The 19,312-nt window shown below is 43.2% G+C and overlaps 1 protein-coding gene across 3 annotated transcripts in view; it reads left to right on the forward strand.

Moving 5' to 3' along the window:
- Window positions 1–19,091, forward strand: part of RNF152 (ring finger protein 152) — a 43,742-nt gene extending 24,651 nt beyond the window's left edge. The window contains exons 1-3 of one of the 3 annotated variants that reach the window (XM_021552331.2): window positions 8,132–8,302; window positions 8,410–8,465; window positions 14,523–19,091. In XM_021552331.2, the coding sequence (XP_021408006.1) occupies window positions 14,715–15,326 (612 nt within the window). In that variant the 5' untranslated portion in view covers window positions 8,132–8,302; window positions 8,410–8,465; window positions 14,523–14,714 and the 3' untranslated portion in view covers window positions 15,327–19,091. Of the gene's footprint in view, window positions 1–8,131; window positions 8,303–8,409; window positions 8,466–13,551; window positions 13,640–14,522 lie in introns of those variants that run through there. The other 2 variants (XM_021552332.2, XM_077786100.1) reach the window with 2 other exon arrangements.
- Window positions 19,092–19,312: the final 221 nt, after the last annotated feature.

Genomic DNA, 19,312 nt, shown 5'->3' on the forward strand with positions numbered 1-19,312 from the left:
AAGAAGGACACATTACTTTGGTTTCCTTTGTTGTTCATATACACAGATATGACCGTAAACTTTTCCAGTTTTGTGTCTATTTATGTTTTGGGCCAATTTGGAGGGAGGGGGGCAGGGAAATGCCACTGATCCACTGACATATACAGTAGAAGAAAGGAAATTACTTTCTGACAGGTCTTTTCTGCTATTTCCACATGAGAAGATGGATCCCATGGTACAGGTTTGCCTTTAAGGAGAGTTTAAGCAGTAAATACTTTGCTTATTGTAAGAGGGCTAGTTATTTTCCATGTTTGTGTAACTTTTAGGTAATTCATAAAGACTTCTGATAAAAATGCAGGCTTTTTTCTTTCCACCCTGTTGTATGAACCTTCAGTACTTTCAAACTCTAAATTTTTCCAGGGTAGAACAATGTGAAAATTCATCTTTGTCAAATGAAGCAATTCATTACCTCTAAATGTTGACTGCTGTGCTTGATGCCTAGAGTTGGACAAAACAACTGTCTTGCTGTTTTGTTTAAAATTTCCTTTTCTAAGGGAACGGCACAATCCTTCTGGGTTTAAGGATACCTCCTTCATCAACAAACACTTGCACAGTGTTCTCAAGAGTGTAATTTTGAACACTGAATGATTGGGAGTGTTTTCAGCAGGAGCAACATAAGCGATTACTTTTAACAGTTGGATGGAAGATGCAAAGGCCAGGGGTTCCACAGCTCTTTGAGGTGGATTTATTTTTTCTGGCTGCTAAGACATCTAGATAGAGGCTTTACTGACAGTCCTTGTTTGGATGGAAGAAGTGCTGGTGTGACTGATGCTGCTGTGGGAGGTGTGTGAGTGTTGGGGCAAGGCAGAAGGCTCAGAGCAGGGTGGGTGTCTTCACCTGGTGGCTTGGGGAGCCATCTGTAGTGACACTTCCTAGCCATGCAGGTGAGCGCTACAGCTGTTCTGTGTGTGTAGGGCACAGCTAAAAATAAACACAAAGGAGCTGGTCTCCTAATTGCTGGGGTTTGTTTTTTCTTGGTGGTGCTGTCTTAAAGCAGTAAAAAACAGCATTACTTCAGCTCTGTCCTGTGTTGGGAGGAGTGTAGGAGAGTGGTGGGAGGCAGCAAGATGCTGGCACTTCTGCATGTACAAGATGGGAAAGCCACTGTAGGTGCCCTATGGGAGTTCTCCCCTTGGTCAGGGAGCAAGTAATGAGCTCAGTGCTTTGGGTGTCCTTTGGATGTGTCCCTTACTCGCTTCTAGAAGGGTCTGCACAAGGTGCATCTCAGCGTGCTGCTGCATCCTACCCAGCAGCAAGGTAAAAGCTGGGAGACTGGCAGAAATTTTCCCTGCTGTTTGGGAGAGGGAAGGTGGAGACGATCATCCTAAACCAAACCTCCTGAAGGGTGCTGAAGGCGTAGTGGGCCAGCCAAGCAGAACTGGCTTCCTTGGTCCCGCGAGCCCTGGTGATTAATGGTTTGTATTCTGGCGTGCCACCTGCTGGCACCTCTCTCTTTTCTAGATGCAGCTGCTCCAGAAGATGATAACACAGAGCAAAGAAGCATGAATGTTAATAATAGGAATAACAGTACTAATTATTTGTATTGATCTTTACATTATTTTTTAAATCATCATGGTACTTATGGATCCTGTTTATTGGCAAAGAACACAGTCTGGCTGGTGTTCTTAAAACTTGGCCTGGAAGAAACTGGCAGAGGCTTCATGGCTTAAAAAATAGAGAGCACAGTGTGAAGGAGTGGTTTAAAAAATAGAAAATTGTTTTTCCAATCCATGCTGTTATTTGGCAAAATATGAATAATTTTTTTAAATTTATGGCTTGCTTTAGTAAAAATGTTTGTATCGTTTCTGTGGTGTGCAAAAAAAAACCCCAAAGGCAATAACAATTCAATTGAAAGACACCTGACAGGGAAGGCGCTTAGGCAAAAGTTAAGAAAACACTGACTCAACTCTAAAAAGTAAAAAATATGTCAGTAAAGTAATTTCAAAAACCTTTTGGCTGTATAGCAAGAGATATTGTAGTTTGTATCACAAAGCAGATCTTGGTCCAGAGCCGAATTTTTTTTTTCATCCCACTCAAGAACGTGTTTTGGCAATATAAAAGAGGCAGTTTTTGATCCTGTTTTTTAACACTGATTTTGCATCTGTGGGTCAAAGCCTAAATGGGTGTTGTCAGTGTGGTGCCTTTGGCACCAGTTTGGTTGTGTGCATTGGCTTGCCAATGTTCAGTGTGCCACTGTAACACACAGATATGATGCTGTAACAGAAATTAGGTAAAGAACTCAATTGAGTGGAAAATGGTCAGATCCTGCAAATATGCATAAAAAGCTGTGTGTTTTCACACCATGTCTGAGATAATCTCATCCAGTGCAACACTCTAGACGTTTTCTTTTTCCCTTCTTTAGTGAGCTGTCCCTAAGGCACCTCTTTGGGTTCTAACTGCTATTCAATGTGATAGAATCACAGAATTGTTTAGGTTGGAAGAAGCCTTTAAGATCATTGAGTCCAACCATTAACTCAGAATTACCATGTTCACCACTAAACCATGTCCCCAGGTGCCAGATTTCCACATCTTTTAAACACCTCCAGGCACAGTGACTCCATGACTTCCCTGGGCAGCTTGTTTCAATGCTTGACAATTGTTTTAGGGCATAATCTTTCTCTAACATCTAATCTAAGCCTCTTCTGGTGCAACCTGGGGCATTTCCTCTTGTTCTGTCACTTGTTACCTGGGAGAAGAGCCCAACCTCACCTCACCACAACCTCCTTTCAGGCAATTTTAGAGAGTGATAAGGTCTCTACTGAGCCTCTTTCTCTCCATGCTTAACACCCCCAGCTCCCTCAGATGCTTCTCATCAGATTTTTGCTCCAGACCCATCACCAGCTCTGCTGCCCTTCCCTGGACACACCTCAATGTTCCTCTTTTAGTGAGAGGACCAGAAATGAACACTGGATTCAAGGTGAAATACATGTTGGAAATGTGTGGTAAGGTTTCTTTGATGTAAGGCTTCAAAAGTAATTAATGATCTTGGGATGTATGCTGGAGAACATTGGGATGAGTGTAACTTTTATTTTAAGAAATCTGTGAACCACCTGTATTTTGCAAGAAACACTTGTAAAAACCAGCAGTCCTATTGACCATGTGACAAACAACTGCTCACTTTGAAAATGTAAAAGGTTTATTAAACCTTGCCAAAAATACAACAAAAAGACTACATAAGGAAAAATTTGCAGTGCTGGGAACTGCCCTCATGAGTACCACATGGTGGGTTCGTCTTCAAGATGGATGCTCTGTCTTTTATACCCCTGGGGGTTGCATCAGCCAACCCTGGCCCCTCCCAAAGTTTATCAGTCAGCATGGGTGGAGATTGCTTTCTTGTAACTTGATTGAAGGTCAGGTGTTGCCATGCCTCACCCCCCAAGCAACCAGCTTTTCCATTCCCAGCCTCCCCATGGAAGGGGCACACGTGTGTGCCTTTTTCTGCCTATCTTGGACAACCCAGGCTGTCTGATGGCAACAATACAGAGGTGGGGGGAAGGCAACTATGGGGAGAACAGAGGACATCTAAACTACAATAACATAACTATACATCACTAAAGCTTTCCATAACATTCACACAATAGTCATCCCTGAGTTGTAAGATCCAATCATCTTGTTATCCATCTACAACAACCACATAGTCCTCTTCTGCTTTTGGTCACATCGTGAAATGTAACTTGTAGGTTGAAAATGCCTCATGTTGTGATTTTATTTTTAAGCCAAAAAAGCTGAATCACAGTTGTTGAAAGCACACTTCCATAAAACTGCAGCTGATAGTTTCAGCTGATAGTGTATCTCATTTGCCTTTGTTAATCTAGGAAAGCAAAAAAAGTCGTGGTGTATCACTAGACTTAAACGTTCCACACTGAGTGGTAGAGCAGTGTGAGAGACTGGCTCGGCCAGTGGCTGACCATATCAGAAGAAAAATTATTCCAGAGTTGGTACAAAAAGCTTGATTTGTCCATTACCTTATAAAAAGTTTCTTCTGAAAGAAAACAGTCAAATTAAAATGGAAGTTGAAATGAGCTGACGTCTTAATGGAAATTTCCATTTTTGCTGAAGGACAACGTATTTGCATAATTTGATCTGAAACTGCCAATGAATTTGTTCACCTCAAAACTTTATTTCTTTAGTTAGCTCTAACTCTCATGCAGAAATCATAAGACTGGACTGCAAATCAGAGACTAAAGTTTAGGGGTTCCTACCTAACTGGGATCTGAAGTTCATGTTTTCAGGCTTTTCTTCAGATAAATGGGACTAGCAGCCTTCTTTTTACAGAATATTGCCTTGATTGTCCATACCCCTGTGAGCCTAGGACTCACTGTGGCCATAGGCTATCAGGATTTTGATGATGTGTTGAGCATTAGCAGCATTATGTTAGTTTCTTTGTCTACATTTGTTGTGCTGTTACATTGGAAGGACTGCAGAACCAAGCAAAAAATTAAGAGGTGTGAAGCAGTTTGCTTTGCTTTGATTGTTTTGCTCTATTGTGGCATAACACAATCCTTTCTGATCATTTGCACTCCTTCATACAGCAAAAATGCTGTAAGCTGTTAGTTTAAGTGCTGCCAAATGGAGGGTATTATCACACCAGGATGTTTCAAAAGCCGATTTTGACTGGCAGAAGTATGATGGGTGATGTCTGGCCTAAACTTTCAAACTCACTGTAAAGAATGAAATACAACATAACGAAGCTTGGCAGGTCTGATAAACTTCATGCAGCTACAGGAGTGGCTCTTGGAATTCAGTACCATCTCTGTGAAGGAAAACAACAGTAGGTTTCACATAATGTGGTCAGAAGTAGTTCATCTTCCCGTGCCTGAGCATTTGAGCAGCCAGTTGCCAGTCCCCACTGCAGTGTGTCTGCCACAGCAGAAGGGGTAGCAGCTCTGAGCTCAGTGTCTCAGAGCTGTAATTTATCTCAGCCCACTGGAGAGGGTTGTGGTAGTGCTAACCTGAGTTCTGATCATTGCCCTTGAGAGAGAGCACTGCTTTTTTTAGCTGCAAGTCTACTTCTGTCTGAAGACAGTGCTGGTTCATAGGGTGGAGAGACTGGGTGCAAATCTCCCCAGTCTGTTCTAGGCTTCATTCTAGAAGTCCATCTTTGGGCGTCTTGTTTCTGTCATGGGCATTCCAATGCCCATGGACATGGAGAGAGCCAGGAGCCTTTCCTAGTCTTAGTTTGTTGTCTCACCACTAATCTGCAGTTTGACCTGGTGGTGCTGGGGCTTTGTGTGACTGTATGGAGCTGGTTGGGATAGTTGATGTGTAACCAGTTTGTTTAGTTGCAGCTTTTTTGGGAAGGTTATTGTTGTGTTTCTTCAGATCACACCTTTTCAGTGAAGTGTAGGGGAAGTGAAAGTGTCAGCACTTGGAAATTACCTTGATCTGCCTGTGGCTTCTGGCATGGGTTCTGTATTGGTGGTGTTGATGGATCATATGTTAAGTATGTAGATGTACAACTGACCTCAAGAGCATGTATCATCCCATTAACTTCCCTGGCTAGAATCAGGTCATGTGCTTCATAACTTGTCTGAACTGGAACTTGTAGAGTGTGTAGTGACAGGTAGAAACATGTGGTTTTGGAAGTAATTATTTATCTGGTATAGACTGCTGCATCTCTGTGGAGGATTTTACTGGTCTAAAGACAAAGAGATAAATCATGAAATAGGAAATAATCAATATTATGCAGTTCAGGCTTGATCTGACTCTGCTTGTGATCCATATTTGCAGTAAGAGTTGGACTATTCCCAAAATTCAGGAATCGAGAGTGGTATTAATATTACAAGTTGACAGAGTGTTACAGGGTGAATGATTAGTTTCCAATAAGAAAGGAGCTTTTGGATCAGTTCCAGTTCCTTTTGGTGTAATCTGCAAACCTGAATGACCAGTGCTGTGACCTGGAATAGCTGTAGTGTTTATCAGAGGCCAAAACTTCATGAAGATCATGATTTGTCTGCATTATGAAATGACAGAGCCATTGACCTTGAGGAGGCATATTAGTTGTCTACCTTCCCCTCTCTTGTGAAGATGAACTCCTGGAAGCGGTGGTTTGGCGTTGGCACAGCTGTTTCTCATTCTCTGTTGATAAACAGGGGGCTTTACTCCTTTGTGCTGCCCACTTAGAGGACTGCAGGAGAAAGGTAAAAAGAGGAACAAAGCTCCCTGTGCCCTTCTAATCTCTTTCAGACCTTATTCTACCAATTATGATGTATGAAAAAAGCTAATGTCCTTATTTACTGTTGTGGGGCTTTTTACAAAATATTTTCCAATTCTTTAATTCCATCTATTTCAATGTAAAAGGATATATTACTTTGACTCCCCTAGATCTATTGTGCTTTCCCCCCCCCGGCTTTTTCTGAAGCAAAAAAAGGAAACAACCCCTTACTGCACTTTAAGAAAACAAACCCCAGGCCATCCCAGGCCTTGAGAGCAGCCATGTGGAGGTAGATCACATACTTGTCCTCAGGGAGACTGTGCTGGATGAGTGCAGAGAACAGAAACCATGTTAAGCACACGATGGAGGGGTATGAGATGTGGGCACAGAGCAGACACAGCAATTAAAACTGTCATTTAAAGGTCTTTTGTTTCCTGAGGTAAGTGTGAAACTGAGTTTGCAGTTTTTGCATTGTATAGGCAGTGTATGAACATGTGAGCATTGATTCCTTTGCTTACTGTTTGGACCCATAGTCAGGTAGATTTTATCCTAGTTTTATCAAAATCTACTCAATGACCTTGGAGAGCTGTAGCACTCTCTCCTCTAATTATAGACTAGTGTCTTAATAGACTCAGTGACCCACTGACCTGTATCAGTGAGAAAAGTCTGCATTTGAGCTTTATTTAAAATTATTTTTTTTTTTGATGGCGTATTTTGTAAATCTAATACAAGATCCTTGGGAGGGAGGGAAGAATCTTTTAATTAAGTTTCTATTTAGGTATCTGGCAAATTCTATCAATGGCAGATGAAGCATAAAGCTCTAATGGGAGAGTAAAATTTGTAATTTAAGTGATCAGGTGCTTCATGCCTCTCTCAGCAGTTTGAATGCCACAGTAGTATGTCATATTGCTGTAAGTGAAAATCCCTTAGAAAGAGGATGTTGCATTGCATTTGAAAGCTCTTACTGAGTGTGCATTTAGCACTAGTAGCTCCTCCCATATTTTGTGGGATTTTGGCCTCAGTGACGTAACTTGTGACCTCACTTTAAGTTTGGGAAGCAGTTTCTAAATCTATCTTTGCCAGCTACCTAACCACTTGCCCCTTATGTCCTGGTCATAAATAGCTACTGGTGCTGCTTTTATTCAGGGCTGAGAGGTAGAACTCTTCACATCACACCTTCCACTGCCATTCTTTACTATGTTGGTTTGAATGGCAAATGGATCTCTCACTTGGTAGTGGAAAAACCTGGCCTTTCATTCTTCTCATCCTGGGGTTTAGAAGTGAGTCAGGCATAATTAAGAGCAGCCAACAAAATTGAGGAAGTGCTAATTGCCCTGCAAGCATCGTGCTCAGAGTGGGCTGTAGAAATGAACTTCAGCCCCTGGGATGCTTTGAATGCTGGAGATTCTGTTTATTTGCAAAATTCGAGGTACCTTTTTATGTCCTGCGCTGGAAAATTTTCAGATGTGGTATGTGTTGGGACCACAGTCAGGTCTTTAGTGCACCCCTCATGGAGAGAAGGAAACTTAGAGCAGCAGGAATGGTGAGAAGTACCATCACACTCCTTTTAGCAGGGCAGAGCTGCACCTGGAGGTGCTCTGCCTGCATGGAGCGGGACTAGGAGATTTAGAGAACCATAGCTTGACAATTGATGTTGTCAAAAACCTGCAGACAAATCAGAGTTGGGCTGGTGAGGAGCAGATCATGCTCCCATCACCTGGCCTCTGGGATCACCTGCTCAGAGAGCTGCTGAGAGGCAGGAAAGATATCCGCTCTCTGTCTCTGCCTGTCTGAAATGGGCATATTTCTGTGGAATATTTTAATTTCAGAAAATGTTTTTTACTTGTAAAGTGCCTCATGTGAAACTGTCTGATGAACATACCATACAGAACAGCTGTACTGTTCTGCCTCAGCACGATGAAATGTTTGCTGACCTGGCGTGTTGCAGGTGATTAGAAGTGTTTGCTTCTGGAACAAAGTGCAGCTTATCCTGGTCATATTTGACCAAAATAAGGTCTTTGGAGGTAGAGAATGTGGACGTGTCAAAGTTTGCAGATAAAAAGAGGGAACAGTGCAGCTGGTGATGTGAGATGGAACATGGAGCAGCATGTGAGTCTCTGTTTTCTCTAAACATCAAAGGCTGGTGTTTTCACCTGATCTGTTTTTGCTCCAAACCCATAAATAGACATTTATTACATCTCATTACATTCCTGTAGGTGACCTTTCAGCCTCTGTCTCCTCTTCCTAGAGCTGGCTGGTGACGATTTCTAAGGTAAATACTGTGGAATGATACCTTGCAACTAGGCTCTTTTTTTGTGATCCACCACCGATTTCTCAGCTGCCTCAGACACAGGACAAACTGGTGTTCTGTCCTGTGTGTATCGTTGGGATCATCCACAGCAGGTTCTCTTGCTGTCAACATGGATCCCCTGGTGCTGGTTCATAGGATATTACAGACTCCTATATCACAGTTTCATTCAGCTTTATTTTTTGTGCCTTAATGCACCCAGGACTGTGTATACCAAGGTGCTCATCTTGGCAGGGCCTGGGGTAAAGCTAAAGGAGCAGTGACAGTTTGCACTGGCTGAGGCTTTGGCTGAATTAAAATACTTTTGCAATATTTCTGTGCAATTGTGAATAATGAAATGGAAAGGATGGTGGGTGTAGGTTGCCTGGTTTACAGAAAGGTTCCTGGAGAACAGGTAATTTTGGAGAGAAGAATGGATTTACTTTGCTGTTTTATTGTTAGCTTTATGTCCCTCAAAATGCTTATAGTCTCTCAGTTGTAATCTGCATGGTGGATGTACTATGCCTGTGGAGATAGGTGCTTCTGGGGCAGAGGCTCTCGTGTTTTTCATAATCTGTGAAAAAGCTGATATGTTTAATGAAAGTCCTCCCCAAATCACAGGCACACCATGGAGATGCTGCCAGTTGAAAGAGGTGGAGAAAAATGTGTAGGTTTCTGAGCTTTATTGCTTTGTTGCAGAAAAGAATCTGTCACCTCTGACCTGTGGCTCATGAGGTGAAAAGTAGAGTTGTGATGAAATTGTACTGGGACTTTGAAGCAATCTGGGTGGTGCTTGCATGACCTTGGACCAACGGCTTTGTCTCTCAACGCTTCTTTTCTTAGATGATGAAAGAATATAATGATGATAATACTTGTCTCTTAACAAGGGTGTTGTGATGAATAAATTAATTGTTCATTGTGCTGTTCTCAGTTACTATGGTAATTAGTGCTACAGAACAGCCTAAAAATAAATAAGATCATTTAGTGAAGGATATTCAGGGGAAATCAGGTAGTACATCCTGTGCATTTGCAGTTAGCCCAAGAATGTTTTGTCCAGACGTGAAATTGTGAAAAGTGTTCACCAATGATGAATTTTTGTAGCAGAAATTCTTCCAATTATCTTTTTGGAGGCGGCTCTAGCACACATTTCCTTCTGTATCTGTGGGCACATGATTCTTGCAATTAGTTCTCCTGTTGAGAACAGCTCTCCCTCCTCACCCCATCTCCTTTACAGCCTAAGGGCACCTGGAACGAATGATTCTTTCTTCTTCATAAATCATACATACTCAGTAATACTGCCAAAGAATTGTTAATGTGTTTGGGGAGTTTACATAATGAGCCTTTCTTGGTAAAGGTGAAGTATTGTCAATGCGCTGCCTTGCTGAAATTCTGTTACATCCTTATTGTATGGCAAGTAGACTGCCTAAATCCATGTGTAAGTCTGTGCAAAGGTTTTGAGTCTTTTTCTCAGTGATCAGTTAACTACAGCAGCATGCCCCAGAGCTACCCTTTTAAAATGTTATATGATGTTCAGTCATCTGTGAATTGTATTTGGATTCCACAAGGATCACTGAAGTATATTTTTGGGGTTTTAAAGTTAATATACTTTTGGAACCTAATAAATTAGGAAATGCGTCTTATGGTAGTTCTGGGTCCTTCAGTGAAGACATCACCCCTTTAAGGCTGTGGTTTCCATTGCATAATATCACAGGGGCTATCCTTACATAGGAATAGTATTGTGTTGCTATGCAAGGATTTGCCATTAATTACTGTGTTCTCTGACTTTATGTACAGCTCTGGGCTTGGATGTTCAGTGTCTTCCTTTGCACTGCGTTCCAGAAATAGCTGTGTTTTGTGACCTGGCCAGTTTGTAGTTATCATTTGTGCAGAGCAAACTTGTGCTTTCTTCCTCTCACTGTCACAGCTACAGCAACCTTCATCTGTTCACCTCCCGCCGCACCTCCCCACATTGTGTTGGGAAGGTGTCAATAGTAAGAGCAACAAATGCCCCTTCTGCTTCTTCAGGAGTAGGAAGCTGATGCCTTGGTGTTCCTGGCCTCCTGCTCACCCAGACAGAGAGAACTTGGGTGATTGCTGTGGCCTCCAGTGAGGTACTGGCAGAACAGATAGCATGACTAACAGCTGAAATACTTCTTTATTCTTCAGAGCTTTACTGGTATTGAGTCATACAATTTGAAAAACTCATGGCTTGTAGAAAGGGCAGCCCAAATCAGCAAGGAGGACCTTTGTGCCATATTCTCAGCCACCTGGCTGCTGCAGGGGTCATCAGCTTTGCAGGTTTCTCCCTGGGTCTCTGTAACTGCTTGTGAATTCCTCTCCTTGCCAGCCATGGTAACCTTGTGGATATTGGGCAGATGTAACAAAAAGGAGAGTGCAGGGCAGGGAGAGAGGCGGCTTTTCTGTGGCCTGTCTCTTCTTGCTGCCTTTGCTTCTGCTGCACCTTTCTGACATACGAGTTTTGGATCTTGTAGATTTTAATTTTCAGTTAGTTATTACTTGTGTTGCAGGTAAGATCTTGGCCCTGAAAAGCTTCCAGTTGCTGTCAGACAGTCGCTGCTTGTAGCTGCAGTTGTTTATGTGCTTGTGGTTTTACTGTCATAGTCCCCAGCCCCTGTTCCACATGTGTGCCCCATTCATACATATACATGTGCTATCACTTTTGCGGAGACCTGTGGATATCCCTGACAGTGTTTTCTGCTTTTTCTCCCCACTCTTTTTTTCTGTCAACAGTCCCCTTGCCCACCTTGGGTGTCACTGTGTGATGAGTGCAGATGACACAACCATGGTTTTGGCTGATCCTTGATGTCAGCTGTGCCCTCAGGTGCAGTCCTGGCTCCCTCTCTGTCTTTGTGCTTGAAGCACAGAGAAGAGCCCAGTCTGAGTGAGTTTGAATGAGCTGTTCACCTGTGGCAGCTCAGTACCTTCGGCTGGTGTGAGGGTGCCTTGAGCACAAACTAAAGAGCTTGGTCTCCTGTCCAAGCAGAAACTTGCTCCTCTTGGCATAGTTCTTAAAGTGAAGTTGAAGAAGAATACTGAGAGCTCCCATGGATTTTTCTTTAAGTGTGTAGTGCAATTTTTTTTTCAAATAAATTCTTCTTCTAGATGATGGCTTGACTTTCTTTTATCCTGAAACTGAGCTGTGGCAGAGTGCAAGAGGGGTTGTAAGGCTGGAAATAAAGTTGCATTGCACCTCTGAAGCTACATGTCCAACCTTTGAACAAGGCAATGTCAGCATAGGTCAAGGGGTTAGATGGCTGTGGCTACTCTTTAACTTGTCTTTAGTTATGTTCTGAAGGAATCATACTAACCTCTCTGCTTACTGGTCATTACTGCTGATCCACACCTCTGATTATTATGTGAGATGTTCTGGGAAGGTATGAGCAGTTTATGTCATGTGGGTGGTAAACCCAGTCCTGACCTTGCAGATACACTGATTTACATCTGCAGAAGAAGTACCTCCACTCTGTCCTTGGGCAGAGTAGTCACATGAGAGTAGGTTTAGCTTAGATATTAGGAAAAAATTCTTTACTGTGAGGGTGGTGAGGCACTGAACAGGTTGCCCAGAGTAGTTGTGGCTGCCCCATCCCTAGAAGTGTTCAAGACCAGGCTGGATGGAGCTCTGACAACCTGGTCTAGTGAAAGGTGTCCTTGCCTACAGCAGGTGCCTTGCCTGGTTGGAACCAGATGATCTTTGAGTCTCTTCTATTATATTCTCTTAATTTCTGAATTTCCAGCCACTGGGATTTTTTTCTTGGAATAGTACTGCAGTATTGTTATACCTGAGGCTTTTTTGACAAATTGGCAGATAAAGCAGGTAAGAGTTGTGTCTTGTACTGTCTGAGCTCAGCTTTGACTTGGACGGTCTGTAACTGCAGGTTTTGTATGGCTACTTCTGTGCAAAATGCAAATCTGCTGGGTTGGTTGTGGCTGAAAACTGGATCAGGTGGCTCGAGTGATTATTTTCTTAAGTTTCTGTAACTGATTTCTATTCTGGCCGTTGTCTCTTAATATTTTTTTCAGCCAGAAATTGCCCAGCATCATGGATATCTCTTTCATTTTTCTCTTTCAGCTGTATGCCAGTCTATTATCATGTCAGCTCCTTCTTGATAATCTTCCTTTGTGTGTGCCTGTACCATGGGGATATAGAGATAGTAATGGATAAAGAAATACGGCAGATAAAACCTCTCTCATTTTCTTCCACTTTCTCTCAGTGTGGCCTGCACACAGATGTGTAGCCCCTTCTGCAGCAGTGTTCAGCTCCCCAGCACACGGAGTATCTGTTCATGCCTTGCATGGCACACCAGATGCATGGCAGTGGTGTGGAGCAGGTGTCCCATGGGCTTCATGATGGTGGCAGGGGGGTCTCTCTGTGGCCTCTGTGCCACATTAAGATAAAGTATCCCAAAAGTGCTGGTGGACAGTGTGTGCCAGTTCCCCCTGCAGCCATTTTACATGTTTCAGGAGCTCCCGCCTTCTTAACTGCCCCCTGCTCCCTCCTGAGTCAGGATTATCACTGCGTGTTTGTTGAAGCATCTGTGAGCCAAAATCCACTGCTGTTACAAAATCAGCAAGCAGGGCTAGTTCTGCCAATGTTGGTGAAACCAGTCATCAGAATCTGAAGAGATGACGTGAATTTTGTTTTCCCTATTCAAATACTGGTAACTGCCAGAAGTATGGTACAGTGAGGTCCAGAGCACTGTCCTAGGTTGCAAATCCCATGTCTATGCCTGCCTTTTCTTCTTAAATAACAATATTTGTTTTTCTGATATCATGCATTGAATAATATGTTGCAACCTAGTCGCTATAATCTAGAGAGGAGAGCAAGAAGTTACTGTATAGAAAGGAAGAAGTCCTCGAAAGCTGTAGTTCTGGTTGTGGGTGTTAACTCTAGTCTGGAAATAGCATAGCAATAGGAGAAGGTCCAAGGTTTCCCTGCAGATATTTTGGGTTTTCTTTATTCTCTGGAAGCAAAGTCAGGCTGATACTTTTTCAAACACAGGAAGGAAGTAAGTGTAAAATGTTGTAAAAAGGTCGCCTCTTCATATTAATTGTGTTGGAGTGACCAAAATCAGACAAAGCTGAACTACACTGAACTGCACTGTCCAGGTAAATGCAGATGCCTTCTTCCTGGCAAAGATGTAAGTAATAAGTGGGAAAATGGGAATTGTAAAGGGAATCCCTTTATAAGGATTTAGAACAAGATTAGTAACAATTTGCTTTTAATTCAATGCATTTTCTTTCTTTCTGTTATTATTCTGTTTTATTCCTGTTCTGTGTGGTGTTCAGTGGTCCTGGTTCTAAACAGACACTTTTGTCTTGGGTGAGGTTTTCATTAGTGAAAGAGTTTACGTTTCAGAGGACCATGTTCAACAAACTGCTTGTGTAACTGAGCAAACAGTTAATTTGGCTGAAAATTATACCATTCCTTTTCATTATGTGCAAATGTAGGTGGTGCAGTATAGTTGCTTGGTTGCTCATTCATGCACAGGCACAAGTTCAGGAGCCTGTGGAAATGCTTCCATTTAAACATACTTTTTCTTTTCCTCACCTTTCATGCAGACTTAGCAGTTGAGCCAAATAACTAAAAATCCTCAGAGATTTAAAGGATTAAATGAGAACAATTGTTTTGGTGCAGAAGGGCTGAGAAGTCCTGAAAGTATGTTAGGAGATTGCTGCTGTGGGACCTGGCTAGTGAACTATACAGCCACCTCTGTTATGGGCATAAATATAACTGTGAGTGGTGGACTGATGGGTTGATGGTGGTTTGATTGATTGCTGGGAAAATTAGGGGGAAAAAAACCAAACAGAGACCTAGTGATAATACTGGTGATTGACCTGAAGTTTTGCCATTGGGCTCTTTGGTGAAGGTGGTGGGAAGATGCTTTCTAGTGAAGGATAACAAATTTGTTTCTCTCACCAGATAACAAAGTCAGTGCTAGTTTTCATTCTCCTTTGGCTGGACTCTTCTGTTCCCACAGGCTCCTGTGAATAACCTGTTCTTGCATCTTCTGTTTGTCTCAGGTGCTGAAAGTTTCAGGCTGGAGGTTTTCCTGTGCTCTCCATAGCTGCTGCCTGGTGCTGCCTTGAGGAAAGCGGCGTTGGGAAGGCGGGTGCTGCCCTGAGGAGAAGTGGTGGGAAGGCTGCTGCCGCTCGCCTACAGGGTGTCAGGGCAAGGCTCACCACAAGGCCTGCTGCGCTTCCCTGCTGGCCACCATGGAGACCTTATCCCAGGACTCTCTGCTGGAGTGCCAGATTTGCTTCAACTACTACAGCCCCCGCCGGCGGCCCAAGCTGCTGGACTGCAAGCACACCTGCTGCTCCGTGTGCCTGCAGCAGATGAGGACCAGCCAGAAGGACCTGCGCTGCCCCTGGTGCCGTGGGATCACCAAGCTGCCTCCGGGGTACTCCGTGTCACAGCTGCCCGATGACCCCGAGGTGATCGCCGTCATCGCGATCCCCCACACCTCGGAGCACACCCCTGTCTTCATCAAACTCCCCAGCAATGGGTGCTACATGCTGCCCTTGCCTCTCTCCAAGGAGCGGGCGCTGCTGCCGGGAGACATTGGCTGCCGCCTCCTGCCCGGCAGCCAGCAGAAGTCCCTGACGGTGGTGACGATCCCCGCAGAGCAGCAGCCGCTGCAGGGCGGCCTTCCCGCCGAGGCGGGAGCGGAGGAGCCGGACCGGAGAGGTGCTGTGAAAAGCTCCACCTGGTCGGGGGTGTGCACTGTGATCCTGGTGGCCTGCGTCCTGGTCTTCCTCCTGGGCATCGTCCTCCACAACATGTCGTGCATTTCCAAGCGCTTCACGGTGATCTCCTGCGGCTGAGGCGCCGGGGGCTGTGCTCCCCCGGGGTCGGGTTGGGTTGGGCCGGTGGTGGTGGTGTTGAGCAAGACAATTCCGTGCAGCTTTCCCCAGGGACCGCTGGACGCTGTGCGCCCAGGCAGTGGTGCCCGCCTGGCTGCGGCCCCCGGAGGGGTGGCATCAGGCCTCTCGGCAGCCTGCGGAGAAAATCACATCCCGTGTCTGGCGGCAGTGGCACTGAGGAGGACTGCATGTGTCACCTCAACCATTTATCAAAGGGACTGCAGCTTCACAGTGATCCTTTTTTATTGTGTTACGAGATTAAAGACCTCTGTAGCTGGTTATACTGTGAAGTACACAGTACGGGCTTTTCTTTAAACACAGTATATTAAAATCAAAACTGCTCCATGTAGAATTAAATGAGAACTGGCGCACAACTGTACAAGCTGTTCAATACCAGTCCACACATGCATTATTTTTTAATGAGGGGAGGGAGGGAGACTCATAAAACGGAGAAATCATGTAGCTGGTAAAGCATTTTATATGTTTTAAATGGCGCATTAATTAAACCAAGTTAGGGAGTTGTACAATAGTTTTTAAAAGGTAGCATTTTACAATCAATTATTTCCTTCCTCGGTGTCTGTGTTTTGCCTCTGTTTTTCCCCATTTCTTTCAACTACAGGGAAGTGGTATCTTTTATTTGAAGGAGCTTTCAATAAGGGATTCAAAGTGAGCTAATAAAAATACATAAAAAGTGCAGTCAAAACAGTTCTGCCTAACCGCTTTATGGGAAGGATGGCTTTGCATGGTAAACATTGGACATGCTGTTTCACCTCCAGTCTGGCTGCAGACTTCCTGATGATCTGGCCTTCATAGCCATTAGTGAAGAAATAGGTCATGAGAAGTCCTGGGAGTCCTGCGAGGATGTGATAACATATTGCTCTTAATTTTCTTTTTCTGCAGGTTAGGTTTCTTTAATTGGTTTTGAAGAATTTAGGCCTATTTTGCCTCCCTCTTTCCTAGGAGTTGCAACTGTGCACTGATGGGTGGTGTGGCAGAGGTGTTGCTCAAAAAAAGCTTCACCATCGAAATTGAGACCAAGGACTGTTGTATGCAGTCATCTAGTAAGAAGCAGCAATGTATCTCAGAGAAGAATCCAGGCCAGCTTAACCTCATACTGGGTGGGCCACCCTTCCTAAACTGTTGTGAATGTCCTGGTATCAGAAAGTCTGGGTGAGTGTAACAGAGCATCTTCCCATGTTTCAGTCTTACTAGTGTTGATGATTTCATAAGGACAGATTTGAAAAACAAACACAATAATTGTCCCTTCTCTCTTTCATGACAGTCTCCTGTGACTGTCATGAAACCCCAGTCATTTGCAGTTCACTTCTTGGGAAGAGCCAAATTCCTGAATGTTCCCTGCAGTAGCACGTTTCTCTAAGCAGTCCCACTAGCTTTAGTAGTACTGCTCATAAGTAAAATAGAGCCCAGTGTGAATTTGCATATTTGGCAAGTCTGATTGCTGAAATTTACATGAGATTTAGGGATTGGATCAAGGGGCACATGGCAGACCTTTAATAAGACAGAAAAATCTGTTGATTTGCACTGCTTTTTATGAGTGCAAGGCATAACCTCCCTGAAGCGTGTCCTCTTGTTGTCTACCTGCTGCTTTTTCTAATTCTTGGAGATTGCTGAATGCCGTATTATAACACAGTTTTGACTATGCAGTGCCCAGGTTGGCTCCATAGTCATCCTTGGTTTTTTGGTTTTGTCACCAAATCCGGTTGCTGATTCACAATAAACGGTCTCAGCTCACACTTTTGTCAGGAACATACCTCTGACTTCATGCTGGATTTCTTTCCTTCCCTGTTTCTAAACCACCATTTTCTTCCTTGATTTCTGTTAATGGAAGAATGGAATATAGGGTGCTTAGTTGTGATGGTGTGTGTTTGCTCACGTATGGAGAGGAACCATTGTGCTGATTTTTATCTACTGTCATATATATGTATAGCACAGGGGGAAAAAAAGTCTTCAGATAACACACTCAATGCCTTTTTTGTGCAAGGCCCATGTGCAGTATGCCTTGAACCTGGCTTGCAAGTATTGTAATTACAAGGACACCTCTCCACAGCATGTTTCATGTGGTTGCAGTAGGGAACACCAGGTATTCCCAAATGTGTCTTGTGAATGTGCTTGTCTCTTTTGTCAGTAGCTAGCCAGATTTCTACTGACATCCATGCTACGCTGCTTATTGTGTAAAGAAAAACAAGTTCACAAATATCCTGCCTTTTACAAGACTCTTGAGCAGCTGACCAGACACAGGACTTGACCCTCTACTGCCTTATCCTGTAGCAATTGCTGGGTGTACCAGAAGCTTCTGGCATGGGTGAAAGATGCTCTGAGAACAATACTGGTGCATTTTGCACCAACTTCTGCATTTGTATATCTGAGTTATCTGTGAATGCACAAAACTGCGAGGCAGTCAAGGAGCAGGTCCTGGTGACACAGTGGTGGTAACATTACCTCCTTCCAGCCATACCTGCCTGACTGAAGCTCTTGAGGCCAAGGATTCTCTGACATTGCAAAGAAAGGCCCTCTTCATCTCCAAATGGAGAGTGCAGAATAAAAGAGGAATCAGAAATTAGGTTAAAATACCGCACTGCATAACACATTATACAACAGGCAGACCTGGAGTTTATCCGGAATTAATGACATTAAGTGTTAAATTAGCAGAATACCATCCTGTGCTACATTGTTTCGTTAATATGAATTTCCTGTACTTTTGTGCCTGCTGAAATGCATGTTTGACCTAATTTCTGATCCAGACATTTGCCTGCTCACAGCCTTGTGTAAGAGCAATAAGTAAAACCTCAAGATTTTTGCCTGCGTGTATGCGCATGGTGTGTATGTTCCTTCCTTTTTATAAATAGGAGTTCTGGAAAAGTTTTTGTTCTGGCTTTAGACTGTGACTAGAATTTTAAATTTGCAGCTGTCATATATGTTAGATCACCTAGCTTTTTTGCTGACTTGTGTAGAAATGAACTAAATAGTTTGTTGTAATGTACAGTGTTAAAATGTTTCTCAAGTATGTCAATAGTCATACTACTTTAAAAATGCAGTGCAGTCTGTCCAGTTCCTTAGTTCAATACCTGGCATTAAAAAGTGATACTGCTAATTTTTTTGAATTATTATTTTAAAAAAACCAGCCTTGTCTTTGTAATTTTTCCTTTGTGGAGAAACGCATTTGGACTTGTGCCAAAATCATCAAGGTTCCAGGTTAGCTTTTGTTCTCTGGTGTCCGAGAAGTCACTGCCCAGTTCCACCAAAAAGAAAGACAGAAGCTTACTGTGACCCAGTACTGTGTGAGAAACCAAAACTTACACTAAAATGTGTGGGTAATTATTCAAGCACCTGCATTTTTAGAGCACATTACTCTGTATGAATGTGTATTTATTTGCTTGTTTAATAGGAAAGGTGTGTGTGTTGGGGTCCAGTTTCAGTTTTTTTCCTGGATGGTCCCAACTTCCATTGTTGGCTTGTGCTTTGCTGGCAAACAGACTTTAGGGTTCACTCTGTGAAATTTTGTTTAGTGAATTTTAAAAATTCAAAATATGCAATTTTGGTATGCAGGATTTTTTTAGGAATTTGTGTGTTCAGTGATTGTTCATGCTTAACCACGATGTAAAGGAGCCTGTATGTTTTGTAAACACGGAGTAGTCATGAATCCAAAGTTTCATCTTTACTAATGAAGCTCATTCTGAATAAAAAGTTAGCAGGAAAAGAATGATAGCAAGTGAATTATGGTTCCTCTGTTATTTTGCCATCAAATGAAGAGCGTGGAAGGGAATTTGGCAGAATGGCTCCATATTTTATGAGAAGGTGGCTGAAATTCATCACTCAGCGTTTAAAGGCAATTTGTAAAGTATGGGTTGTGGTAAATAGTGAAAGGGCATTCATGTTTTAATTAGTATGGAATACAGAATTATAGCTGATGACTGCTAAGCCACAAG

Source organism: Lonchura striata, chromosome 1, assembly GCF_046129695.1.
Source record: "Lonchura striata isolate bLonStr1 chromosome 1, bLonStr1.mat, whole genome shotgun sequence".
In the NCBI taxonomy this organism is placed as follows: domain Eukaryota; kingdom Metazoa; phylum Chordata; class Aves; order Passeriformes; family Estrildidae; genus Lonchura; species Lonchura striata.